General features: G+C 58.7%; 1 protein-coding gene across 5 annotated transcripts in view; it reads right to left on the bottom strand.

Moving 5' to 3' along the window:
* Positions 1-26,932, bottom strand: part of MYO18A (myosin XVIIIA) — a 94,622-nt gene that overhangs the window by 18,083 nt on the left and 49,607 nt on the right. For 3 of the 5 annotated variants that reach the window (XM_080826223.1, XM_080826226.1, XM_080826224.1), the window contains exons 6-33: positions 26,640-26,853; positions 26,286-26,428; positions 25,568-25,668; positions 24,696-24,759; positions 24,338-24,482; positions 23,997-24,017; positions 21,903-22,079; positions 21,601-21,691; positions 21,085-21,277; positions 20,179-20,265; positions 18,063-18,204; positions 17,750-17,909; positions 16,427-16,613; positions 15,904-16,147; positions 13,100-13,209; positions 10,080-10,145; positions 7,026-7,154; positions 6,170-6,313; positions 5,696-5,785; positions 5,441-5,560; positions 5,129-5,240; positions 4,572-4,699; positions 4,188-4,342; positions 2,321-2,444; positions 2,028-2,228; positions 1,353-1,463; positions 748-852; positions 297-443 (exon numbers count right to left, since the gene is read on the bottom strand). In XM_080826223.1, the coding sequence (XP_080682349.1) occupies positions 297-443; positions 748-852; positions 1,353-1,463; positions 2,028-2,228; positions 2,321-2,444; positions 4,188-4,342; positions 4,572-4,699; positions 5,129-5,240; positions 5,441-5,560; positions 5,696-5,785; positions 6,170-6,313; positions 7,026-7,154; positions 10,080-10,145; positions 13,100-13,209; positions 15,904-16,147; positions 16,427-16,613; positions 17,750-17,909; positions 18,063-18,204; positions 20,179-20,265; positions 21,085-21,277; positions 21,601-21,691; positions 21,903-22,079; positions 23,997-24,017; positions 24,338-24,482; positions 24,696-24,759; positions 25,568-25,668; positions 26,286-26,428; positions 26,640-26,853 (3,711 nt within the window). The remainder of the gene's footprint in view (positions 1-296; positions 444-747; positions 853-1,352; positions 1,464-2,027; positions 2,229-2,320; positions 2,445-4,187; positions 4,343-4,571; positions 4,700-5,128; positions 5,241-5,440; positions 5,561-5,695; positions 5,786-6,169; positions 6,314-7,025; positions 7,155-10,079; positions 10,146-13,099; positions 13,210-15,903; positions 16,148-16,426; positions 16,614-17,749; positions 17,910-18,062; positions 18,205-20,178; positions 20,266-21,084; positions 21,278-21,600; positions 21,692-21,902; positions 22,080-23,996; positions 24,018-24,337; positions 24,483-24,695; positions 24,760-25,567; positions 25,669-26,285; positions 26,429-26,639; positions 26,854-26,932) is intronic. The other 2 variants (XM_080826225.1, XM_080826227.1) reach the window with 1 other exon arrangement.

Here is a 26,932-nt window from a genome sequence, read left to right as displayed (position 1 = left end):
CTTGCAGGGGAGAAGGAGCCCAACCCTGGCCTGTTGGGCCAGCACGCACAGGTGTCTCATGGGGCAGGGATGGCAGGTGTGGGGACCCATCTGTGCCATCCTGGGGCTTGGCGGTCATCTATCTGGTGCGCACAGATCCTAGGAGTCTACAGCTATGAGTGGCTTCTCCCCCTCCCATTACCTTCCTTCTCAAGGACTCAAGAATCCCTGGCAAGGGAAGGGAGGGAGAGAAAGAACTAAAATCATAGGCGTGTGATTGCCCCTTGGAGCTGACCACCCCCTCTCTGTCCAGACACCTGGTTCTTCAGCTGGGCGATCTCCCTCTTACTGGGGGCGTTATTCTTCAGGTGGTCCAGCATGATCTGGGCGTCTGCCAGCAGGGCCTTGGTGCGCTTCAGGTCCTTCCGGAGCCGCTTCTCAGACTCCAGGTCCCTCTGGCTCACCTGGGCGCATGGCAGGAGCTGGGGCTCTGGCTTCCCCCACAGAGCCTCTTCCTGTCTTCCCCACGCCCACTCTTCACCCCTGCCCTTATTCTAGAGCCCCCCGAACATGCAACAGTGGAGGACGTGCTGGGCTCAGGCCAGCCAGTGAGAGAAGCCAGGGTGTGCTCTGCATGGTAACCACCCCATTCTCCATGTGCTGACAGTGGGCTCCACAGAGCCTGCCCCACCCCCAGCTCCCTGCCCAGCTTTGTATCCCTGAAAGTCACCTTGCTGAGGCCGTGCCCGGCCAGCAGGCTCCACTCACCTGGTCACTCAGCGTGGCGAGCTTGCTCTCCAGTTCCCGCTTCTCTCGCAGCACCTTCTGCTTATCCTCGTACTCCTCCTCAAGCTGCACTTCCATTTGCTTCAACTGGAGGGCCGTGGGGACAGAGGCCCGGCAGTCCCTTCAGTGTCCGGTGCCAGCCGGCCCCTTACCTTCTGAATCCCTCCCCCGCCTCCCCCCACCACACCCGGACCCTGGGAAAACTGTGGGGCAGGCTGAGCAGATCCCAGAGGGGTCAGACCCCAAATTCGAAGTTCCTAGGGTTTCAAAGCAGCCTGGGAGGGGGAGGAGGGATGGCAGGCCGTGCACCGCAGCCCCACACCAGAGTGGAAGGCTTCATTCCAGAGTGGGCAGGCCAGGCCAGCCTCGCTGAGTGCCCAGAAAGCAGGGAGCGTGCGTCCCTCAAAGGACCAAGCTTTCTCCATAGTCCCTGAGGGCACACATCCCAGCCAAGGTCAGGATCTCGGGTCCAGAATGGCAATGGATGATAGTGTGGCTCAGGGAGGGAACCAGAAAGCCCCTTACTTTAAAGCAGTGATGGGGGAGGCAGGGTTCGTCCTGGATACGCTGAGTGCCCACTCCCTTACCTTCTTCTGACATGACTGCCGGGCCTCCTCTACTTCCTCATCCCGACTTTCCACCTCCTTGGAATGGGTCTGTCTCATCCGCTCCATCTCCATCTCTAGACGTAGCTTGGCCTGGAGGTGATGGGCGGGGAGGGACCGGGTTCCTTTCTGAGCAGCCCCCTGCCCCCTGCCCCCTGCAGGATGGCTCTCCCTGGGCTCAGGGGCAGCGGTTTCTCTGCCCGCACTTCCCCGAGCTCCCACCTTGCTCCTGGGGCAGCCGGCTTCCCCAGAGAAGCCAAACCCCCTCACTAGATGTCTGACGCTGGCCCAGAGCAGGCTGCCAAACATGGGGACAGTTGGGCAGCTTTTCCATCTGGCCTTCAGGCTCTAGCTCTCCGAACTGACACGGGGGCTCAGCGGCAGGCCGGGTGGGCACGTGGCCTTCTGGCTGCCGGGCATCCCGAACCCCTCAATACTAAAGCTCAGTCAAGATTTATTCAAAGCAGGACGAAAGCTTAATTATTTTCACACTGTGTCTGGCAAAGATCAGGTGTTCCCTCAGCATTTTGTGAATAAGGGAACGAAGAACTGACTGCACGTGGGAACTTGCCCTCCCCCACCGCTCCCTCCACCCCAGCTACCCCCTGGGTTAGCTGTGGGAGTGGTGGGGCCCCCCTTGGCCAGACTCTGTGGCACCTGCTCCAGCATCTGGATGGTCCCCGCCTGCTCATCCAGCTCCTCTTCCTGATCCTTGACCTTGGCCTCCAGGTCCCGGAGCTGTTTCTTGACCTTGGCCAGAGAGGCTTCATCTTTAGACTCTTGGGAAGAAATGTCCTGGAGTTCGGCCTCCAGGGAGACAACCTTTTGGGTGAATCCGGCAATGTCCATGTCTTTTTCCTGGAGCGAAAGAGAAGATGAGGCTAGCCTGGGACCAGCTCTTGTCTGGGGGTGAGTGGGGATGGGGGACAGACGGTGGGTGGCCCACGCACCTCCAGTTGCTGCTTCAGGCTGAAAGCCTCGGCGAGGAGCATGTCCTTCTCCCGCTGCAGCTTCTCCCGCTGCAGTTTCTCCCGCTGGGCCTCTTCATGAGCCTGCGAGAGCTCGCTGTCGAACCTGTGAGGAAGCAGGGACGGCCAAGGTGACCCTGCCAGGGCAGGGAAGAGTCTGGGTCTCCAGCACCCAGAGGCTGCCAGGAAGCAGGGCCACGGATGCAGACAGGATGCAAGCAGAGGGGGAATCCTTACACAGCCCAGAACTGGGAGGCAGCGGTGAGGTGACACCCAGGCTCACAGGCCATCGAGGCCCAGCTGGCCGCCTGCTCTGTGATGGGGAGCGTTTCACTGAGGTGGTCTAAAGAGCCCTTATACTAGGAGAGCTGAGGAGGGGCCCACAGACTGCTTTTGGGGAAGCAGTGGACAGGCTGCTCCAGGGAAGAGGTAGACAGGCTGTCCGTTGTTGTCTTAACCTTTTTCTGTTTCCACAGATCAAAGAATGTGGGACCAGGGTGAGGGCAGAGTGGGCTCAGAGATACGTAGAAAGGGACGCTATTGCCTCATCTAACTCACTTTCCGTGGTTCCACTTGGCCACTCCAGAGTGGCAGCTGGCTCCAGCCCCCACCTCTCAGTGCCAGCCCCTGGCCAGGGCCATGTGGCCCAGCAGTACCCATGTCACCCCCAGGACCCCATCCCCTGCCAACAGAAGCCAGCTGTCCCACCATGCCCAGCCTGTAGGTGCTGGCCCCTCTCTTGGCTCCTCTACCTCCCAACCTCCTATTTCCCCGCCCAGTGACTCTAAATAAGGAGCAAATTGCTGAAATTCCTCTTAACACCTTCCCCGAATAGCTAATAAGGTTCCCTTCGAAAATACTGAAAGACTCCCTCCCAACCCAACCCTACATCAAAAAAAAAGGGTAAGCAAACTCTGGGCAGCTGAAATGAAACCTAATAAGTTGCCCAGCAGGGAGTGCGGCGAGTTGGTAACTAGGCCAGGCTGGCACTGCCATGGTGGGGGTGCTTGGAAGAAGGGGTCCCATTAAGGGTGAACCACCTCTAGTGAATGGGGTGGGTAAAGGCGGAGAGGCACAGTGCTGGGAGGGAGGAATAAGATCTCCCAGCTCCCCTCACCGTTGGCGGGACCCAGTTGGGAGGACAGCAGAGTGCCCAGGAAGCTGAGGGTAACTCGGGGTCACAGGAAGGACTCAGCTCTGACCCGCTCACCCCCAGGGTTGTGGGTGTGGGGCTGTCCCTTCATGAAGGCAACCTGGGGCCTCTGCCGAGAAGCCCTCCCCTGCAGAGGGCAACCAGGCGCTCTTCCCACTCCCTGGGGCCCCCTGCTGTTCCCAGGGTGTGTGGGTTCCCCGGTGTAGCTAATAAAGGCGTCCCATTCCCATTCCCAGCCGGGGAAATTAATTTAGATTGGATCTGATCCTGTGAGGGCTGCCCCCCTCCTTTGTGTCATTACCATAATGAGATGGAAGTGGCACGGTAGTTCAACAACATTAGTCAGGAGAGTGCATCTGTGTGGCTGAGGCAAGTGAGATGTGGGGAGCTGGGTGGGGGCAAGGGGTAGGGAGGGGCGAGGACGCTTTCTGCGCGGGGCCTGGTGGGAGCTTCGTCCTTGCTGGGCCCAGGCAGGGTGACGGGCACACGCTGCAGGGAGCCGGTCCTCGAGCCAAGGCCTGAACAGGCCTACAGTGGGGACAGGGCCTGAGGGCTCCTCAGAGGTCAGGAGAGAGGCCTGTTCCCATTCCAGGCCAAGGGACCATGCAGCCAAATTCAGGCCCTCCTTCCTACTCCCTTCCCTGGAGGGGGAGGCCCCCAGGAAGTCTCGTGTGTCGGGGCAGGGGACCCACCCACCTCCTCTGCTTCTTCTCCAGCTCGTGGTTGCGGACCTGCTGGCCCTCCAGGTGCAGCTTGGTGTCCTGTAGCTCGGCTGTCAGCCGTTGGCACTTCTTTTTCAGCTGCTGCAGGGCCCGCTGGCTCTCATCGCTGTCTGCCTGCAGGTCCCCGAGCTAGAATGCGGACGGGGTGCGGGGTCAGCCACCGGGGAGAGGCCCAGAAGTGGAGAAGGGGAGGAAAAGGAGGGGGGCGAGCGAGGGAGAGATCCAGGGATGAGGGATGGAGTTGATTTGCCCTTGGGCGTCTGCAGCCCAGAGGCTAACCGGCTAACCCCTCCCCAGTGCTCCCAGGGCCCCACGCCCCTCCAGGGCCCGTGGCCTCCAATCCTTCCACCAGCCTCACCCTCCTTTCCAGCTGCCTCTTGTTCTGCTGCTCCACCTCCAGCTTGTCCTCGAACTCCTGCTGGAGCCGCTTCTTGGTGAAGTCCACCTCCCGTACGGCTCGCTCGTACTTCAGGCGCCACTCGCGGCCTGTGGGGGTGGGGCCGACAAGGGAGGACTGGGCTGCTGAGAGTCCTGGACAAGGGGTGGAGGGGGAGAAGGACGGGACAGGGAGGGGCAGCAGGTGGCATTAGCCAGAGGGACTCAGGAAGGTCTCTGGAATGATGGCTTCCCCCCAAGCCGGGGAAAGACTAGAGAGGGTGTGTGGCTGTGTGCTGTCCCCTCCCAGGGACCAGCAGACCATGGCCCTCGGACCCTGTCCATATCATGGCTCTCGCAGGCCTCCACGATAATCCCTCGCGTTTGCTGGCACCTCAACTCTCTTGTCTATTACTGTAGCCTTGGCCCAGCTCCAGGAGGGAGACAGGCCGGGGCCAGCGCTGCCTGGGGGCAGGGGTCGGGGGTGGTATCCGAGCTTGCCATTCAGGCCCCTCTGAGCTCCTCGGGCCTCAGACCCACCCGTGTCATCATCGTCCACCTCCCCGTTGATCTCCGCTGCCCGGATGAGGCGGGCCTCCATCACCTCCATCTCCATCACCTCCATCTGCTTCTTCAGCGCATCGTACTGGGTCTGCGGAAGGGAGGTCTGTAAGGCTGCCAGCCCAGCCCCTCATCCAGGCCCAGCCAAGGCCCTGAGCCATGCAGACCATGGGCACATGCTTACCCCGGGCGGACAGGGGTGCCGGGCCACCCGTCCCCAGGGGGGAGCAGATGGACGCCAGAGTGCAGTGGTAGCTAGCACGCTGGTCTCCACCCCGGCCCTGTCCTCACCTGCAGCTCCTTCATCTCCTTCTCGGCTCGGAGCCTCTCCGCGGCCTCAGCGTCCAGCAGCTGGGAGGCGGACTCTCCCGTGTTACGTTCATCAGTCAGCTCCGATGTCAGCTCTGAGATCTGGGGTGGGGGGGAGGGAGTCGCCACCAGTTGAAATGCCTGCCTCACTCAGCTAGAACCCTGGGGGTGGGGGGGCTCCTGGACCTGGCACCCTGCATGGGTGGGCCAGTCGGCCTGGCCCTGGGAGTCACTGACCCGGGTCTCCAGCCGGTCATTGTTGAGCCGAAGCTCGTTCCGCTCCTTCTCCACCTTCTCAAGCTTGTTCCGAAGCTGCTGGATCTCCTCCTGGGGTGTAGGGAAGAGGGCAGAGTGAGCCAGAGGCTCTGTAAGAGGTTGGGACCTGGAATCTGTACTGTGGGGGTAAATGAGGCTGGTGAAGTTCCAGCCAGGACACGGGGAATAGGGAGCCCCTGCCCCCCAGGGGCTCTGATCATAGACCCTTCCCCAGATGCTGAGGATGCCTGAGATTTTATACCAAGAGGCTACCCAGCGGCTTAGCCAGCGCTCCAGAGGGATGCCTTCTGTTTGACAGGCATCATTCAAGGACATCGGCTCTCTGGACTAAATAAAGAGTACTTGGGAGCCCAGGATGAGCTGGCAAGACTTTCTGCCCACATGGATGAACTAGTCCTTTTCCATCGACTTGGCCCTTCCCGAGCCATTACGTACGTCTTTGTTCCGGATCTGTTCCTCGGACAGCTGTACCTCGATGAGGGGCCGCACGGTGGTAAAGAGTTTCCACCAGGCCCAGTCCTTCACCCCTTTGTTCTTCTTAATGTTCTTCTGCACACAGCGAATGGCCAGGTCCTGGATCTAAGTTGGGGTGATGGTGGCGCACAGCACAGCTCTCAGCCCCAAGCCCAGTCAGGATCGCCCCTCCCCCCGCCCACCACCAGCACAGCCACAGGGCTGCTCCTCTGGCCCCCTTAACCCCGGTTTGAACACTCCCTGCACCCCCCAACCCCCACTCCCAGCCTCTCCCCAGCCCTCAGAGAGTGGGCGGCCAAGAGCTCGGCCCTGAGAGCACCGCACTGGGCACTAACCGCTCTGGCGTCATTAGGAATAATTTCATCTGCTTTATTTGCTGCCTGATTATTTCCAGCACCCTGGCCTCGATGTGCTATAAAACCTAATCTTGCTGAAACACAAGAGGCGGCGGTGCTGGCTGTTTTATGGACTTGCTAATAAGAAAAGGAGTCGCTGACACAGCTCCTTAATCTTCATGGAGCAGCCTAGGAGCCAGAGCCCACCTTTGCCTAGCCGCTGCCCCCAACCCCCGCCCCATGACCAGGCCCTGTAGAACCAGCATGCTCGCTGGCACCAAGGAGCTGCCCATCCCCCACCCTGGCCCTGGGCATGGTGGCCCTGGGAGGGCCCTGCTTCTTCTCCCCCAGGTGACAATAACTCGTGGTCCCAAGACCAGCCTCTGCTCCAGCACCTTCCCTTGAACCCCCACCCCCACCCCAGGAACTCCACTGCGCTGTCTAGGCCGGGGAGTGGGATGGAGATACCCCAGAAACAGCACCTTTTTCTTCTTGAAGTGCTGGCGGGCCAGGTAGCCCCTGCAGGCCGCCTGGAACAGGGTTAGGTTCCTGCTGGTTTGTTCGTCCCGCTGCTCCTCCAGCCGAGCCAACGTGCCGGCCCGGAAGAACACCTGTGGGGAAGCAGGCCGGATGGAGGCGGGAGATGGGCTGGGGGCGCAGGACACCAGCAGGCCAGGGATGTGGCCCTCAGCCCCCAGGGAAGAACCTGAAGATCCAAGGGAGCAAGAGAGGAGGGAAGGAGCAAGGAGAGGCCCCAGGAAGGCTAAGGGAAGAGGGCCAGGCCGGGGGCTGGGGAGGTTTTTCCGGAAGAGGAGGAGGAAGGTGGGAAATCTAACTTCAAAGAGAGATAAAAGGAGAGGGAGGGCAAAGGGAAGGTATCTGTATCTGGGGCAAGAAGGAAATAAAACAGCCACAGTCAAATAGGGACAGGACAGCCCTCAGCAACATCCTCTTCCCCCAGGTTTCCTGCCCCCAGGACTGCCAGCAACAATGTCCGTGCCCCCGTGCCCAGAGCCCACTGACGGGCCCAACCACAAGTGCCAGCTGCCTGGGATCAGGCCAAGTAGACGGTGGTGAAAGTGCGTAAGGAAAGAAAGGTCCAGAAGCCGTGCGCAGAGAAAGAGTGGGCCCCCCCATTCGGTCTCCTCTCAGACAGCCTCCTCTTTCATGTGCCAGCATCCCACCCCCACACACACACCCAGGTTTCAGCTCGTGAAAACGCCAGGGGGGGTGGGTGGGGGCCGGCCCAATCAAGGGACCTGTCCTACAGGTTTGGGGGCTGGAGGGCAGACAGGAGAGGAACCAGCTGGGCGCCCCCACAGCCAGCATTTCCTCTCCCTCTTTGGTGCTCAGAACTGGGGCTGGGTAAAGTGTTCCCTGCTAAGAGAAGAAGAGGGGGAAAAATAGACAGGTGAGCGAAGACTCTGGGATCCTCACAGAGGGCAAAGGGACACCTAGGCATGTGCCCACCTCCACCTTGCTCAGAACACAGAAAATTCCCTTCTGTGGGTCAAAGAGCATGGGAAACACTCAGAACCAGTCTGTACAGTATCCCCAGGCCTCCCTTCAGGGGAGAAGTGGAGAGCAGGCCTACACTTTCTGCTGAGAAAGGTTTGCCTCTGGCGACTCCACAGAAACCTAGTCCCCTGGGGCCGGCCTAGGAGAAAGCCAGCGTCAGCAAACGCTTGCTTCCCCAAATCCCCACCCTCGCGCTGGGTGCCCAGGATCTCCCACAGGCCTCAAGCCCTACCTAAGCCTTGATTTCTCACAATGTGTGAGCCTGAGATTCCACCGGGCGGGGGTGGGAAATAGCCAAGTCCCGCCGGGAGGCGGACATAGGGGCTCGTGGTCAGGGGACATAGCTGGTCTGACTGAGGCAGAAGAAGGGAGGCGGCGGGTTAGGGGCTGGAGAGTGGCCCCCCATTCTCAGTGCCTCAGGGTGAGATGAGAAAAGATGGCCTCAGGGCTGGGGCGGGGAGCCTGAGGCCTCGGTCATGCGGCTCTACCTTAGTGGGGTTAGGAATCCTTTTGAGTACTGGGTGAAAGCTTAGGGCCCTCTCCTTCCCCAACAGACACATCCATACACATTTTACAAATGATACCAGGAGGTCCTCAGGATCCTCTTTCACCCTGCCTGAACCCTCAGGGTCCTATGGGCTCAGACTGTGACCTCGTCCTCCGAAGCAATCTGACGAGCTCACGGAATCCCTGCTCGCCAGCTGGTCCAACCACAGCCTAGAGGCCCTGAAATTGCTCTCCCAAGTCAGATGTGAGCAAACATCCCACTTTGCCGCTAATGTCTCTGTGAGCGTGAGTGGGTGCTGGGGCTCGCCCGCCTCGGCCTGGCACCTGGGATGAAGCAGCGGGGCTGTGAGGGTAGCTGGGAGGAGGACCAGCCCATGCAGGCCCTCTCCTGCCCAAGACATGCCCTGGAGGAGATGACACTCCCATGCCAGCCAGCAGCAGCCCAGCCTGCGGGTGGGGGGAAGGAGGGCAGGAGCCCGCCCAAGACACGGAGAGGCTTTGCTTCAGCCTCGGACTGCAGGCTTCCCAGGGAGGAAGCTCAGCCAGCAGCCCCCGCGCTGACAGAAACCCTGGGATGAGGAGAGGTGGAGTCAGGCACAGCAAGAGACCAAAACCAGAAAAATGACACAGAAAGAGCGAGCCCACAGAAGACCCAGAGAACAAGGAAAGGAAAGGAAAATGACAGAGCCAGGAGCTGCCAGGGCCAAAAGGAAAAGGGAAAACCAGCGCAGACAGATGCAGACAGGAGATGGGAAAGCAAAGGGGCGGGACTGTGACTCAGAAGACAGAACCGAGAGAACAGAGCGGACAAGCGACACCGGGCCTTTTTTGCAAGCATCTGTGTCCCCATCACACTCCCCATGAAGCCCGGGCACCCTGGGCTCCCCCACTCCCTGCTGACAGGTAGGGAGGTTCGCAACCCCCTCCCGGGCTCCCAAATGCCCTCCCTCCCACCCGGGCCCTGGGAGCACATACGTGGATGCCACCCGTCAGGCCTCCCAGTCTGAGGAGCGAGAGGTGAGCGGGACTCCTGCCTGTGGGAGGGACGCTTGCCTGGCCTTTGGCATGGAGCGATGTGGCAGACTGGCACCCGGGCGTGGGCGTGCCTGCCTCTTAGACACCACGTTCCATTCAGGTGAGGAACTGGGCTTGTGGGCAGGAGGTGGCAGCACAGCCTCACGGCGTCCTGCTTGCTCTTCTGGGACCCTGGCAGCCCAGGGAAGGGGGGGGTCGGGGGCTCTGGAACTCTCCGCCTGCTGCCTTCCTGCTTTGTCCAGCTTTCCTCCCTTCTGTCTTCCCCACTCCCCACACTGGGACTCAGGCCAAGTTCAGGGCCACCTTCCAACCCACTCCGCCTCCCAACGTCACTGGGGTGTTCAAGGCACCAAATGAGTGGTTATTCAGAGGGAGGGAAGTCAAGTTTGCTGCAGAAGGGGAGGGCCAGCTGTTGGGATAAGGGCGACCAGAGAGTGAGGGCCGGGCCCTACTGGCCTCCTGCAGCGACCACTCACCCGGCTCAAGCCCATGCAGCAGCTGCTCTTCTCCAGGTCCAAGGACTCCAGAAGCTCCTCCACCGCCTGCAGAGAGAGGCCTCTGTCAGGGAGGCGAAGGACCTCCCCCATCTCCGCGTCGGGCTTCCTTGGCCCAGGCACGAGTCCTTCCCCAGCTTCTGCTGAGACAATCTGTTAGTCATTCAACAAACGCTTTTGGTGGGCTTCCACAGAGTCAGGCTGTCGCGATTCCTGGGACATAAGGATGACTACGAGAGCAATAAGCTGTCTTGCTGGGGAGTGAGACCAGTGAATTAGTGAAGTACACAGAGGAGGAGGCACCGAAGTCAGGCAAGGGATCATGGAAGACATCCTAGAGGAGGTGAGATGTAGTTTGTGCTGCCTTCAGTTACAAGGAAGAATTAGCCAAAGTCACGGAGAGGGCATTTCGGGCGGAGGAACAAGCAAGAGCAAAGGCATGGATGCACAAGGCAGACAACATACCGAGGAAACCGGGCAGTTCAGGAGGGAAGGGAGTAGGGCGGTTAAGGTACAACTAGAAAGGTGGACAGTAGCCCATGGCGCTGAGAGACCCTGGAGGGTTCGGTCAAGCAGGGACACGATCGGATTGGCATTTTCCAGGGATCCCCACTGGCACACGGGGGGAGAATGGATGGAGACCCCTCAGGCAGCTACTGGAGGGATTCACAGGAGAGGAGGCTAGAGTGTGACCTGGGGGGAAGAAAGAGATGGAAGTGCAGGGCACGTGAAGGAGCGAGCGCCTTGCACCTGCAAGTGCGAGGGGGTGGGGCAGACGAGGGCAGGAATCTAGGGACACTGCACGGAGGTTTCTGACTTACATAGCTGAACAGAAAATGGTGCCACTCTTCAACGTAGGAAATGGAAGAGCTAGAGTAGGTTGGGGAGGGGATGGAATCCGTGTGGTCCGAACATGTGAGTTTGAGATGCTACAAGGCACACAGGTAGAAAAGTCCAGAAAGCAGCAGATAGAAATGCACAGCTGAGGTTCAGGAGAGAGGCCTGGGCTACAGGTATTGATTTGGGAGTCGTCAATACATATGTGGTAATTGAAGTGATGGCTGTGAATGAGGTTGGCTGGGAAGAGGTTGTAGACTAGAAAGCACAGACGGCCAAGGACAGCGGCTCAAGGAAGAGAGAGACCTTTACTTCAGGGGCAGGTAGAACAAGGGATGCTCAGAGAGACAGAGGCAAAGCCAGGAGTGGCAGCAAAAAAGCTCAGTAGAGAACAGAGTTGTCAAGAGAGTCAGATGTTGCCAAGAAGCACAGTAAGGTGGCCATTAGCTCTGGCTACATGGAAGGTGGTGGGCGAGAGACCGGGCCCAGGGTGTCAGGGCCAGGTTCCACTCATCTGCAGGATGCTTTCCACTGGGAGGAAAGAGCCAGCGGAGGAGAGGCCGAAGGAACAGGAGAGAGAAAACAGCTAGCACGGAGAGAGTGGGCTTTTGCGGAGCCCCGGGGAATGGATTCCAAAGCACAGGAGGAAGGGACTGGATGAGGGGAGGGACACCTCTCCCACCGAGACAGGAGGGCACCCGAGGAGAAGTGTACAGAAGGAAGAGGAGCCTTGATTTTATTATCATTTAGAGGCAAGGTCAACTGCTGAGCAGACGACCTGGGAAGGCGGGGTAGGAAGAGCAGGGAAGGAGCTTGGAAACAGGGGCCGGCGAAGGATGGGTCATTATGAAAAACTTGCTGGGCCACGTCAAGGGCCCAGTTGAGGATGGAGACCATGAACCGGTGGGACTTCGAGTCCATCTGTTGTATAATTTTCTCCCCTAGCCCTCTGGAACCCCAGACGGAGGAGCGCAGATGCCTGGAGGCTGGCCCTTCAGCGTGGGGGTTGGGCAGGGCAGGTGCTGCGGGAGGCGTGGGAGAGCTGAGGGTGATGAGGGCCAAGTGACCGGAGGGCTGGAGCAGGGCATCGAGACTGAGTGGAAAAGAAAGTCAGAAGGAAATGGACAGAGCAGAGAAAATGCGGTGGGGTCCAGAAATGAGAGGTCTCAAGAGGGTCGAAGAGCAGGTGTCCTGAGAGGAGGAGAGAAGTGAGGTACTCAGGCAGGAGGCTGTGGGCAGGGGAGGCCATGTTGGGATTTAAGATTTTGGAGGTGAAGCATTTCCAGGGGTGACAAGGTCCTGGGTGTAGCCGTGAGTGGGAGGCTGGAATAAAGGTCAGGGGTCAGAGAAAAGGGGGTTGTAGGGTGGGTCATCTACATGTACACCAAGGTGGCCCAGGACACTGGCAGGCCCTGGATGGACAGAAGTTTCCGAGGCATCTGTGAATGTGGGTCTGTGACTCAGGAGGCAAGGCGAAGGGGGATTTCTGCCCCATTCTGCAGCGCATTCTCCCTCGTAGGGAAGCCATCCCAGGATCTGAGATGCCTTCTGAACCAGGCCGGGCGCCCGAGGCCAGAGAACAGGGAAGGAGGTTTCCTCCACTCAAGGAGTCATCTGGCTCTCTGAGGAGCTGCCTCTGGGGGTGACGGCATAGGTGACAGCCCTGACTTTGGCAACCTGTGCTGATAAGGGGCCCGGAGCCTTCCGCTTACCCTGGCACCGGGAGGCCTAGCATATCAATCTGGGCCCGAGGAGGGGTGCTTGCCCTGCCCTTGGACACCTTCCTGCTGCAGGAACCACCCCTGATGTGGAAGTTAAGGCCAAAGGGCCCAGGGGCTACCCAGGGTAACACCCAAAACACTAGTTCTTATCTGCCACCTGGGAGACATGTAGTTGATGACAAGCTCACTAGAGAGCGGACACCCCCAACTCTGGCCTCCAAAGAGGGTGGCTCTTCTCTGATCCCTACAGGCCACGCCCCAGGCTACCTTCTCCCGGCCGGCACAGCTTGGTGGCCAAGGGCCCCTGTTCTGACCCTGGGTGGCCACAGCCAGGAGCCTGAGCAAGGGGCAGCGGGACTCTCTCGAGGGGACGAGGGGCAGCTGCTCGGAGGGGTCTGGGCAGAAGGAAGGGGGTCCGGTGGGGCTTCTGGGGCCCAGACCTACCCGCCTCTCATCCACCACAATGTAGTTGCGCCCGTGTTTCTTGGTCAGGTGTGGGGCCAGGACATCGAAGCGGCGGCGGAACTCAGAGAACACCATGTGGTCTGGGTAACCTAGAAAGAGGGCAGGCTTGTCCATGTTCTGCCTGCTCCTGACACGCCAGGTGGCCGCTGGCACCCAGGTTGCAGGACAGGACAGTCACCTTCAGGAAGGGGGTGAAGATGATGGGGGAGGACAGCCTGGGGCTGGGGCAGGCCTGGGAAAGGAGGGTGGGGAGAGAAGAGGCGGGACCAGGGACAGTTCGGGCTGCCCTCCCAGGGGACTGCAGGGCTACAAGGGGAACAGGTTCCTTTAGAGGGAAGCAAGCGCCTTGTCAGTGAGGTGTGTGAACAGAGGACACGGCTGCCCCCTTGGAAGGAATGTCATGGGGAAGAAAGATGCTTTCTAGCCTCCAAGTCTATGACTCTGCTACACCCAGAGAGAACAGTCTTCAGGACTTAACAAGCACAAAGAAAATCAGGCCACAGAGAGTAGCTGAGAGGAAAAGTACATGGGCTTGGGGTTGGAATCCTGGCCCCGGCTCTTGGCACTGTGTGACCTTGGACAAGTCACTCAACATCTCTGACTCTTGCTTTCCCCATCTTTCAAGGGGGGACCTGCTGCTTACTCTGCACGGTAGTCATGGGGTTTGAATGAGAGAATATGTGGAAAACATGGCTTGGCTCACGTGGGTGCTCAGTAAAATGCTCCCTTCCTTTCCTCGGTCCCTTGAAGCAGGATACAGAAAGGGTGCCCTTCCTGCTCCCACCCTGACCTTGAGCCCTAGGCCAGGTGACCCAAAGACTTCTAGATTCTCTTTTCCTGAAGAGCATTACCTCCAGCAAAGACCTACCTACTGCGTAGGTTTGAGGCTGGGACAAGGGTCAGATGGCTTCTGGCTTGGAACAAGGTCGGGATGGTGGCCAGTAGGAGGTCACCCTGAGCTACCTGACGGCACCAAAACCAACAGGAGAGAACCGAGAGACCCACTCATGCACACTCACGGAATTTCAAACGGAAAAGGAGTCTTAGACCAGATCCAACTCATCTTTCAGGCCTGGGAACTGAGGCCAAAGAGGAGGACTGCCGGGCATGCTCAAGGTCACAGAGGCTGCAGCCGGAGGCAGAGCGGGACTCCAAACCCGGGCTCTTGAGAGCCCGCCGGGGGCTCGCTCCGCTCCACCGGCCTCGCTAGCTCCGGGAAAGCCTCCAACTGGGAGATGAGGCTGATGCATGTGCCCGATAATTGAAACAGGAGGCGGGGGCCGCTGAGGGGCCAAGACAAAGTGAGCTATTGATTGTATCTGAATTGCAATTAAATTGATGGGCCAGGATAGCAGGTCTGGACGCCTGGCATCTTAATTAATCATCAGCGCTATCGATGGCGGCTGGGGGCTGGGCGAGGGGAGGGGGGCCTGCTGTTGCTGCCGGCCTCATCGATCTGCTTGTTTGAGTAAAGCACATTGATTTTGGTTCAGAGCGGTAACAATCTGGTTTTGAAATAATAAACACCAACTCCATATCAAGACGTGGGGACAGATCGATGATTTATTTTGAGCAGGGCAGGGAGCCCAATCTGTGGCTTTGGATGCTAAGGAAAAATGATGGTGTCCATGGGGATGCCTCAAGGGGACCTGGCTATGGGCGGGTGGGACCCTGCTAGTTCTCCTAGCAAAGGAAACAAGGGCAGAAATCCGGCAGCCCACAACCTCCCAGGCAAATGAAACCCTACTCAAGAGGCATAACTTGGAAGCTGGTCCGTGTGGGTCAGATCTTGCTCTGCCACTAGTGAGCTGTGTGACCTTGGACAAGCTGGTCAACCTCTCTGAGCCTCAGTCTCCTCCTCGGGAGACGGTAATGGTACCAACATCTCATGAGTATTATGAGTATTAACAAAGTAATAATGTATAGGGTGAGTTCAGAATGGGTGTCTGGTTGCTATAAATATTTTAACAATGTTGAGCAGTGGCCCCTTGAACAACATAAGTTCCAGCCCCGTGCAGTCAAAAATCTGAATATAATGACTGATAACCTCCTGTTGACCAGAAGCTTTACTGATAACATAAACAGTCGATGGACACATTGCTGTGTGTGATGTGTGGGACATACCGTATTGTTACAGCAAAGTAGCAAATGTTATTAAGGAAGGCAGAAGGAAGAGAAAATACACTTCTCGCACAGCACTACACAAAGCCAGCATCTAAGTGGGCCCACACAGCTCAAACCCACATTGGTCAAGGCTCAGCTGTAGCTGTCACTCTCACCCTTTCCAATCCCTCCTGAAAAGGGTCAGGCTGACCTTTCTTGGGAATTGTAAGTGCCTCAGAAAGATCTAGCACCTCATTTCTCACTGGGGGGGGGGCGAGGGGGGTAGCATGGCCCAGCCCACTCTCAGAGGTAGTTAGTGCCTCCAAGCGGATGGCTCTATGGGGGCACAGGTCTGCTGCTGTGGGCAGAGCAGGGAAAGGGGAAGAAGGGGTTGTGTGAAAGGGGCCTGTGGGGAGGGGATGAAGAGGACTGGAATACAGAAGGGAAGGGAGAGGAGGAAGGGAGTCAGCCAGCGGTGGAAAGAAAAAGAGAAAGGAACAGACTGGGCTGGAGAGAACCCCCGCCCGCCCCCCACCCACCCCCCAAGAGAAGAGATCTAGGACTAGCCCAGAGACAGGAGGGGTGCAGTACCCCTCTAGCCTGGCAGGTCACATGTGGAAGGTGGGTGGGGGGAGCAGCTTTGGAAGATGGAAGCAGGAGCAGAAAGGGACCCTCCCCACCTTGGCGGTACATGCGCATGGCATCTAGCAGGCGGGAGCCCCGGAGCTGTGCACGCAGCAGGGGTACGTCCAGCTGCAGAAGTCCGGCCTCACAGTGCTCTCCTGAGGGCAGGTCTAGCTCGCTGCTGCTGCTGACTCGGCGGGAGGCTGCAGACCGGGGCTCCCCGGCCCAGCCCTCTGCTACAGGCAGGAAGCAATGCACGAAGTGCAGCTTTGATTTCTTGATGGTGTCAATGAGGGCATCCTGCCAAAGGGAAAGGGACAGGCCTCAGTGGCCCGGCTAGTGCCCAGGAGAGTGTCTCCGCTCCTTGTAGGATGGCAGGCATCCCGCCGCTGGCCAAGATGGACCAAGCCTGGACAACTCCACCCTCCCGAGGCCTGAGGGGGCCACTCAGGCAGTGGCACTGAGCAGTAATTAAGTCTGGGGGGAGGGATGCTGAGTGGATACCGGGTAAGCCAGGGCTCCCCCAGAATGGCCAGAGGAGCCCTGAGAGGGCCCTGGGGCCTAGACCGGCACACTCACCACCTGCAGCTTAATCTGGATGCATAGTGACTTCTTCTTGACAGCCGCCATGCCAGTTGTGAAGGTCTTCCGCATGCTGGTGGCCCGGCGCAGGGCCAGCTGCGAGCCGCCCTCCAAGCCGGCAATGGAGCCCGACAGCACCGTGGCGCTGCCCGCCCGGCCCAGAAACAGGTTGCTGATGATTTTCCTACCAGAGGTGGAAGGGTGAAGGAGGGAAAGAAGTCATTTTGAGAGACTAGGAGAGGGTGGCCTCCCTACTCCTAGGACACCCCCAAGCCCCCCATATCGCCCTAGCTAGGGGTCTGGATTATCTGGCCTGGGGCTGCACGTCCCACACCCTAGAGAGAAACTGGAGGGAAATCTACAAACAGGAAGAATACAAAACCATGGGGGTGGGGTGGGGACAGAAGTGTGATCTTCTCTTCTCCATCACCAGGGAGGCCAGAGGTCCAGGGTGCCAGGAGAGATTAGAGCCCAACACTCTCTATCATACCGTATAATCTGTGTATGACATCTACTGGTTGTTATCCGCCTGCACCCCCCCCCCCGCCCACAAGTGGGCAGCGAGTTTTGTTTTATTTACTGCCATCTGCCAGGTACTTAAGAAAAAGAGTAGGCACCCAATAATTATTTGCTAGATAAACAAATGCATGACGGGCCTTATGGGACTGAGGGGTTTCTAAGGCTACTCCTGCCTTCTTTTAAAGTTTTTATTTGTATCTTATTTTATTTTTTTTTAGTAATCTCTATACCCAGTGTGGGGCTCAAACTCATAACCCTGGGATCAATAGTGGCATGCTCTTCCGACTAAGTCAGTTGACCCATTTTTTAAAGTGTTTTTGTGGGGCGCCTGGGTGGCTCAGTCAGTTAAGCATCTGCCTTCGGCTCAGGTCCTGATCCCAGAGTCCTGGGATCGAGCCCCACATTGGGCTCTCTGCTCAGTGGGGAGCCTGCTTCTCCCTCTCCCACTCCCCCTGCTTGTGTTCCCTCTCTTGCTGCGTCTCTCTCTGTCAAATAAATAAATAAAATCTTTTTTTTTTTTTAAGTGTTTCTGTTTTGTTTCATTTTGTTTTATGTGTTACTCCTGCCTTCTTTGAAGAAAGTGGGGGTGCTATTCAAACTTCAAACTATAGGTCCCTCCAACCGGTGCATCCTACTTCTACTCCAGGAGGCCACCCCCAGGCTCCCAAGACCACTTGGCCCTGGATGTTCCCTCTCTGGAAGCTGAGGCCATCGACCCTGCTGGTGAGGGGGCCTCTGAGACCAGGAAGCCCAGAACCAGCCCCGGGGATGGGACGTGGGCAGGGTGAATGGCGTTCTTACTTCTGGGAGTCCTGCAGGAGCTGGGGGGCGTTCTGGGTGGCTGGGTTCTGTTTGGTGTAGCTCAGCCAGCCAGCCACGTTGTACTCAACCCAGTTGGTGCCATGGCTGTGTCCCAGGAGGAAATGGTGTGGTTTGCTGCTGCGCAGAAGGGGGCTTTGGCCTGGGGGTGGGAAAAGGAAGGGTCAGATCGTCAGGGCACAGGCCCCGAAAAAGCCCAGGGACTCAGTGAGACTTTCTGGGCAGTACCGTCTCAACACATATAAGTGGGTCCTCAGGAGAGGAAGCCAAAGAACCCTCCAGGGGTACCACTTACCTTTTTTGTCGCCTTCCTGGGGGCCATAGTAGGAGAAAAGGCGCTCCAGAAGGGCATCCTCAGTGGCCCCCGGTACCAGTGCCTCCTCCTCCAACAGCCAGAGCAGGCCCCTTGCCTCGTCAGTGCGTGCCAGCGAGCGGACCTGCAGAGAAGTGAAGAGAAGCCACCGTGTCCCACGGAGCCCCTGGCCCAACCACAAGCTATAAACTTGCTACACATGTGCACAAGTACACACCTGCTCCCAGCTCACACCCTGTGGGACAGCTGGGCAGTGAGGGGGAAAAGGGAGCCGGACGGTGTTAGAGAGAGAAGCCCACAGCAAAATCTCCCGCCTAGGAATTGTGTCCAAAGTCACCAAAGGCTGAAGTTTTCTCATGAACCATCCTCATCCTCTCAGAAGTCACAAGGGCCGTGGGTGAGCCCAAGGCATCGCCTCCCAGGCAGATGAGATGAGATGAAGTCTGGAAGGCCCCGGGCAGGGGGCATGGACCAAAGGAAGCTGTCAGCCAGCAACGGCTGTGGGGTGCCCTAGACCCCCAAACAGGGAGGATCCCAGAGAGGAGGGCTTTGAGCACAGATGGGACTCCTGCAGGGTCAGAAACTCGAGTGCAGGAATGGCTGGAGTCGGGGTGATGGCAGCGCACCTGTCCCCAGCTACAGGGAAGGGCTACCCGTCAGCTGCAGCCAGCCGCTGTCCTGGAATAACACTGGCCTTGTAAACCCTCCAGCTTTTTTTTTTTTTTTTAAAGATTTATTTATTTATTTATTTGACAGAGAGATCACAAGTAGGCAGAGAGGAAGAACCCTCCAGCTTTTAAGAGGATTCTGACTTCAAAAACCCTATGCGGGCCACACAAACCAGGCCTGTGGCTGCATCTGGTCTGAGCTGCCTTCTCCATGACATTTCCAAGACTTCCTTGAGCAAGGGTGGAACCTTTCTTACACCCCATTCCTGCCTGGCCTTTGGGAACCAGGGAAACAAGAGAAGTAAGAAAAGTGCCATTTCTCCCTCTCTTTGCACCCAGTTGCCTGCATCTTCCCCCCACCCCATGGCTGCCTGAGGGAGTCAGTGTGACTAGCAGGAGGAAGCAGAATGTGGCCAAGGGCGGACGGGGAGCTAAGGTCCAGAGGGTCTGGAGATGCACGGCAGGACCAGGCAATGAAGCCATGGGACAGTGAGTGTCAGACTCCACATCCAGGGGCTCCTGTCCCCAAAGGTGCCAAGGTCCCTCAGACAGGGAGAGCAAAGAAGAGAAGAGTCCATCCAAACACACTATCTGACACACTGTCCCTTCTAAGCCACATGGACTGATGCCCCACATCTCTCGGGAGTGGCAAAGGCACTCAGTAGAGGCCAGCATGGGAACCCAGATGTCAGGAAAAGAAAAGCCAGCTTCCCTTAGCGGGGACATGGAACTTAGGCACTTTAAGTACTAGTCCCAGGGGACACTCACTCTCCCTAGGGCCCTACCCCCTTGTTAGCACAGCAGGGCCTGCTCACAGGGAAGAGGGAGGAGGAGGCAGGGGCCGAAGCAGAGGATGGGAGCAGCAGCCTAGCAGGAACACCAGTTCTCTAGTAAATTGCCTTCTGAAACTTCCCTAACTGAAGACAGTCAGCAGATGCCAAGTGCTCATCAGGCCAACTGGGCCCCCAGACAGCAGAGTGCCCAAGACCCCCGTCCAAAGTGTGACAAAGCCTGTCCCTAAGGTGGAGGGGTGAGGGGTGAGGGGCAAGGGCTCCCATTTAGCGCTAGGCACAGATTCCCTATTTGCACAGACTCCTCACCCACTCTGCTTGGCCGCACCCATCTTTTGGGGACAGCGGGAGGGACGACTCTATCCTCTGGGTCCAGCCCAGCTCTCGCCACCAAGGAGGAGACACCAGGCTCCTGGCAGACACACGTGAGGCTCAGCCAGGCACAGGACAGGGCCTGGGGAGGAGGGAGCTCAGACATGCAGGGGCTGAGGCTCTCACCACACCAGGGCAGAAAAAAGTGCCATCGTCCGGCCAGACCGGCCAAGCAGCAGCAGCTAACACAGCGGTGACGGCTCGACTGAGGGAAAGGGACAGACGAGGGGAGGAAGGGTCAGCCCAGGCCCTTGCTACAATTCCTACCAGGGACTGATGGGAGGTTTGGTCCACAGCTGCCACGGAATCATTCACAGTGGGCTCCAAGTCGTCAAATGCCAGCTCGATGTTCTCCTAGGAGGGAAGGGAGAGAGGTCGTGAGCGCAGGCCACTTGTGGGGTGCAGCCCTATGCTGAAGGCCAGGAGGGGGCGCTGGGCCAGCAAGTCCACGCTTCCATCCCTCTCTGGAGCTCCTCCCCTCCATCAGCCCCTCTGACAAGTGTTCACCACCTCCCAAGACACCGCATGGCCTTTCTGGACAGCTAAAATTCGTTGAAGCTTCTTTAACACCGAGCAAAAGTCCCCTATTCCTGCTACTCGCACCTGTTGACGAGACTACACAGAATACGCCTACTCTCGACTTCACACCGTCATCCTTGAAACACCTGAAGACAGCTGTCATTTGCTTCCTGAATCTTCTCTCATCCAAGATAAATATCCTCCCCAGTTCATTCATCTCCCCTGCCCATGAAGTAGGATTTCTAGATCTTGTCCCACCTGGGACACCCTTCTATGAAGGGGCCCTACATAACCAATCACCGTCTTAAGAGATCGGGAGGCAGGGAAGGCCCGGCCAGACCCACATGGAACTGTGGGGTGGCAGTTCACGGGGCCTATAGGTGGGTGCCTCGAGGCTGGGCAAGGAGGGGTTCTCAGGGCCCAGAGTACATCTGCAACTTCCTGGAGAGCAAACTCTCTACAAAGGAAGGACGCAGTGTGGGGCAGGACAAGACTACCGCTCTGGGGTGCACAGGGAGACAGAAATGACAGAGAGCAAAAGTGGGGAAAGTGGGGCCTGCCCTCTTCACCTTGTCCTCCCTGTGGGTGCCAGGAAGCTGAGGCGGGAGCGGAAGCGGGAGGGGGACGTCCAGCTGAGGCAAGGTCAAGTGTTACCTCCTTGTATCTTTCTAACTCCTGCACAAAGGTGCGCTCGTGGAAGAGTCTCTGCAGCCGGTCCTGGGCATAGTTGTGGCACAGCTCTTCAAAGGACGCTCCTCGGGCTGACCCACCCTGCTCCGGGTTCTGGAAGCCTGGAGTGTCCACAATCATCATAGAGCAGAGCGAGTGCTGGCTGGACTTGAGAGCCCTTCACAGGGAGAGCCTGGGTCAGGCCTGGCCAGGGCACTGCCGCCGAACAGGCCTCACCAGTCTGCCCATGGCACCCAGGCAGCCCTCTTCTGCCCCAGACAAATCTCCATCCCTGCCCTGGTGCCCAGGACCCTGGTGGTGGGGGGCGTTGTAAGGCAGGAAACGCGTCCCTCCTCGCCTGTGAGGCCAGGGAGCCCCCTGCTGGTGGAGAATGGTGCTGCCTCGGCAATCCCACCAGCCCGGAGGCATCAACTCCCCCTTTGTCTCAGCAGGAGGCTGGGCAGCTCCTGGCCAACATCCCCTCACCTGCCCCTCACTCACCTGTTCACCAGGGAGACGAGAAGGGTGAAGAGCTCACTGTAGAGGCCAGATGCCATGCCCTCTAAGCACTCCAGTGCAGTCAGTTTGGGGCCTGCGAGGCAAGAACATCAGCTCTCCCTCCTGCCTCTGGCGGTCCCCATGGGGGGTATATTCTCTAGTCACCCAGAATCAAGTCAGCGTGGGGCCCTGGGGCTGGGCCTCTCCCTCTGAAGGAAGCATCTATTCGCCCCAGTGGACTCCCAGAGCAGACCGCAGTGAGGCCTGGCTGGGGCCTCCCAACCACATCCAAGGGGTTTGGGCACCTGTGCCATCTCCCAGGCTGCTCTCCTCAGGGCCCTGGCGGAAGGAGGTGGAGCGCTGCAGGGTGCCGCCCTTGTGCTGGTGCTTGAAGATGGCTGAGGACAGCTCCTCCAGGCTGCAGCCCAACAGGTATGCAGCCTTCTGGGCCCACTCGTGGCGGGCAAACTGCCTGCGCCCAGCTATGGGGTAGAAAAAAAAGAAAGGATCTGGCATCTCGGGTCTTCCTCCTTAGTCCTTTTGATGACCGCTGTGCCCTTTGGCTCCCATGGCCAGGAAATGGGGAGTGAGCATCTCTTGGGAGTTAAAACCAGCCCTGATGACATCAGAAGGGCTTTAGGCAAAACAGGGAGGGCTGGTGAGCAATCGAGGGAGCGAACCAGCTGCCAGCACTTCCGGTGTCCCTTGAGGTCCTAAAAGAGGAGGGAAATCCACAGTGCTGCCACCAGAGGGCACCCAGGCAGCTCCAAACATCTCTTCTAGAGGGCCTGGCCTCAGGGACGCCAGCACGGGGAAGGACAGTCAGAGGGTGAACCAGGCCCCCTGTGGGGGGACACGTCATGAGAGTGTTCTAGCACCTCCCCCTTCCATGAATGCATCAGGACCCTCTCCCTTACCTCTAGGCAGCTGCCAGGGGAGACCACTGCCACCCACCCGCAGCCCAACAGTGGGGAAGTGGAAGAAGCCGCAGGGGAAAGGGAACAGCCCACGCAGACAGACGCGCCTCAGCCAACATGTGTCTAATCACAGCAATTAGGGAAAGCTAACAAGAAACAAGGTTTTACCTTCAGCAGCTTCTGTAAGGCAAAGGACCAGCATGCAGCATGCAAAGAAAAACAGCGTGTTAGCAAACAGTCATCAACAGAGCCCGCCAGGCTCACGGGAAGGGACTGTGGTGGTGGTGGTGGTGGGGGTTTGGAGGGGGTTGGTGAGGATGAGCAGGCGAGAAAACGGAAGCACATTCAGACTCAGAGACACAAAAATACACACAAGTGCACACACACAATCTCAAAGGAGAACGTTTACGGATGTAATCACGCACACACACACACCCCTACAAAGACACCACGCACGGACACACACACGTGCGCACGTACACGCATCCTCTGGAAAATAACTGGAAGCTCTAAGGAGGTAACAGACCCTGCTGGACAAGGCACGTGTGCTGACACACCCAGATCTGTCCACAGGCCAGCAGTGCTGAAGGACTATAGGCTCATAGGGAACCTGGTCTCAGTGCCCCCCCAGAGTGGAAGAACTTCCTCAAGACACAGCCACACGCCTACCCCTCTGCCCACCTACGCAGTCTGGAGACAACTTCTTTAACCCAGAGCCTGCTTTCTCTTTGGCAGGGATGCCTCCCGCTGGGATCGCAAGGACCCGGACTCCTCACCACCTGCTCCTCTGAGCTCCTGCCTGCCCGCCCGCCCACCAGTACCCACCCACTAGTGCTTTCTCTTTCTCGCCTCTGCCCCAATAGCCTGGGGCCCTTCACATCCCTGAGGAAGATGGAGCCCAAGCCCAAGGCGCTGTTCAGAGGCAGCGTCCCTCTAAGAAAGGGGTGGAAGGGGTGAAGAGGTGCTCCGAGTGCCCGCCCATCGCGGTAATCTCAGAGGAAGGCAGCAGAGCTCCTCCAAGCCAGGCCAAGCTCGAGCCATTCACAAGCCCCCAAGCCCAAGTGCAGAAGTGGCAGCCCACTGGTTACCGCGGTGCCTGCTGCCCCCTAGTGGTCTCCACCCTGCCATGCAAGAGAAGGAGACCCCTGCTACCAAACCGGTGAAGAGAAGGGAAGAAGACTCAGGAAAAACTGGCCTCAGAAAGCCCCAAGACGCAAGCCCACCCTACCCCATCTGAGCCCCATGGAGGGCATCCTGAGAGGTCCCGGGATCAGGAGGCAAAACGAGTCGGAGTGGCTATGTCTGGGATGCTGAAAAGCCTCAGTGCCAGCAGGCCCCCTCTCCCCACTCCACCAGGGGCTTCTCCCAGGCCAGTCTCCTCCATTTGGACAGAACAAGCCAGTCCCCAGAGAGAGCCCAGGGCCACCACCAAAATGGGACAAGGTGGCCTCTACCCCCCAGGGAGGGGCCAAGGTCAGTTACCCGCTTGCTCCTCGGGGGCCTCTGTCAGGGAGGGAATAAAAAGCAGAGTTATTTCAGGGGGACTGCTCTGAGTTAGGGCCCTTCTCCTCCCCCTCAGCCTCCGAACTGCCACCCCCCTGCTCTCCACAGTGTTCCGTGTCACTGCTGTCCAAGTCCAGGGGCAGAAATGCTTCTCTGGGTGCTCGAAGCCTTCTGCTCCAAGCTGGGGGACTGGGAAGACAACAGTGGGGAGTCTGATAACAGAGATGTCTGTGCCAGGTGAGGATGAACGAATGCAGGGGCAGGGCCTCCACGAGCTCTCCCAGCGACAAGCTGCGTGGTCAAGACCCCTGGCAGGTTACCTTTGGTGGCGCCTGCAGCCCCCAGGTGGTAGATGGCAGCCAGGATGAGCCAGCAGGCTTTCTGTTCTTCTGGGGAGATGCCCAACACCTTCATGGCGGTCTGCAGCTTACTGAACTGCTGAGCTGCCTTCTGCTTCTCCTCAGGCTGCAGGGACAGACGGGTAGGCGGGCACCACATCTCAGAGATGCTATCCCTCCCTGTGCACCCCCTGCTGCTGGGCCCTGGGAGGGCAAGGCTGGGGAGAGCTGCCCAGCTGCAGTCCAGCTCCTGGTCCTCCCATGGGGTGCTCCAGGCCGCTGGAGGCGGCCCCACTCCCAAGGCCCAGGGCTGCCAACCCTGTCCCCATAGCCCCCTCACCTTGGCCAGTGGCACAATCCCAAACACATTGTTCTCTGCCAAGTGGTTCAAGTGAAGCTCTGTCCTAGGGGTACAAATGAGGCATGAGCACGGTGTGTGGTCCCCATGCCAAGGGCCATCTCTCTACCAGGGTGGAGATGGATGGATCCAGCTTCCAGACTCTGAGTTCTGTCTGCCTGTCAGGCCCTACTGTCAGGCCAGAGGCCGCCACCTTCCCTAACTGGCCTGGACGCCTGGTCAGAGCACTGGGCTCCCTAGGCCAGGTCACCAGAGATGCGCTGGTGAGAGTGTCCAGCCAGACCCCTGAAAGAGAGCAAGGAATCTGCCTGCAGCATGAGTCCAAACAGGACAGAGACCAGGCTCTCAGCGACAAGAAGACCTAAGGAGGATAATGTTCCGGAGCTGCTTTTATCCTTTTATCCTTTTTCCGCAGAATAAAGACAGCAAGTCTGAGCGTCGAAAGGGAAGAGCCCAGCAGACAACCAGCCTAGACGGCAGGGAGGGCCAGGCTGGAGGGCGCTGAAAAAGGCCGGGCTTTCGGCTCTGGTGTGGACCCAACAACTGCTCAGCCCCACACTAGCTGGGTGACTACAGGCGAGTCCCTGACCACCCGTGCCTTGCTGTGCTTTCCTGCAGACCTGGTTTTGGGGGCCACAGAGGTCCTAGCAAGGCTCCGGGAACACTGAATTCTGTGGCCAGGGCTCAGGAACTCCCGTGGGGTAGCTCCCCTTAGCTCGGACCTCATGTGTGGCAAGCATATAGTAAACAGATGGGATGGGATGCAACCAGGTGACAAGATCCAGGAGCCATGAGTGAGCTGGAGTCCAGGGCACCACCCCACCCCTGGCCCCGTTTCCTTGGCCCCATCTCACCTGAGGGTGCCATCCCCACAGGCGAGCAGGTAGTAGAAGACATTGAACGTGGCCTCACCAGTTGGGCGTCGAGCCACGCGCAGCTTCTCCAGAAGCATTGTCTATAGCACAGCATGGGAGGGTATGGGCGAAGGGAGTGGAGCCCCGTCAAGCCCCTCCTACCCCACACCAGAAAGAATAGGGCCCCTGGGAAGAAGCAGCGGCAGCTGACCCTCCACCAGAGGATAGCTCCCCCAAGGCTTGGAAGAAGGCAGGCCCAGCTCCCGGAGGGGCCCTGCTGCCCTGCCCAGGCCCCTGGGGAACAGTCTTCTTAGGGAACTGGGCACTTCGTGGTGAGATGTTTCATTTAGCCTGGTAGGGGGTCAGCCTTGGCTGGACCTTACTTTACTGACAAGCCAGTCTTAACCTGGGTGAAAATAGCCAGAGAGAAGCCCCTTAGCACAGGGCCAGGGCCCAGGAGTAGGGTGCAGCCAACCCCAAGAGTGGGCAGGACACTGAGGCATGCCCCACTCAGGGCCAGAGGTGTGTGGGGCAGAAGGCTGGGGGGACAAAAGACACTGAGGGCAGAAGGGTGAATGCCCAGAGTGGAGCAAACCAGCCCTGAGAGCCAGGGTCCATTTTCGTGGGGTAGAATCCCTGGAAAATGAGGTGCAGGAGAGAGACTGGTTTCTATGCCCTGAGTCCAGGCCGATCTCTTATCACCCTGAAGGTCCCTCACCTGGATGGAGGCTGAGGCCACCTGGCCGGCTTGGTCGAAGTCCAGGGAGAGGATCTGGGAGAAGCGGGTGGCATTGCCGTTCATGATGGTGGGGCTATTCCCAAAGGCTTCCAGGAGGCTGTACAGAGCCTGCCACTTCTCCACTGCAGAAGACAGGCCCGGGGCCATCAGGAAAGCCTCCAGAGGCCCAGCCCAGGCCTATTCCCCCAGCATAGAGAGGCTCAGTGTTACACTGGCTGCCCGGGGACCGAGGGGGTTTGGGGGACACAGAGAAGCCAGGGAGGAAAAAAGATGGCACCTATGAGGCGCTTCCAACCCCAGCCCCTCTCAGGTTTTCCAGGTGTCCTGTCTCACCGGAAAACACCTTGTTCCCGCTGGTGCCTGCGATGGTGGCCAGGTACTGCACCAGATGCTGGCAGCTGGTGGTCTTGCCGCTGCCACTGGCGCCCAGGAGGATGACAGACTGGTCCTGGCGGCTCATCAGCATGGCCCTGTACGCGGTCTGGGCGACGGCGTAGATGTGGGGTGCCATGTCCTCTCGCCGACACCCCTTGAACATGTGCATCACCTTGGGTGGGAGGGGGGTGGAGGGAAGGGGTAAGGCTCTTAGCAGGTCCCACTCAGATACTCTTCACTCCCAAGGTCCG

This window comes from Martes martes (genome assembly GCF_963455335.1).
Source record: "Martes martes genome assembly, chromosome: 16".
NCBI classification, from domain to species: Eukaryota; Metazoa; Chordata; class Mammalia; order Carnivora; family Mustelidae; genus Martes; species Martes martes.
Note: the sequence above shows the minus strand (reverse complement) of the source record. Positions and strands in the feature narration are given on the sequence as shown.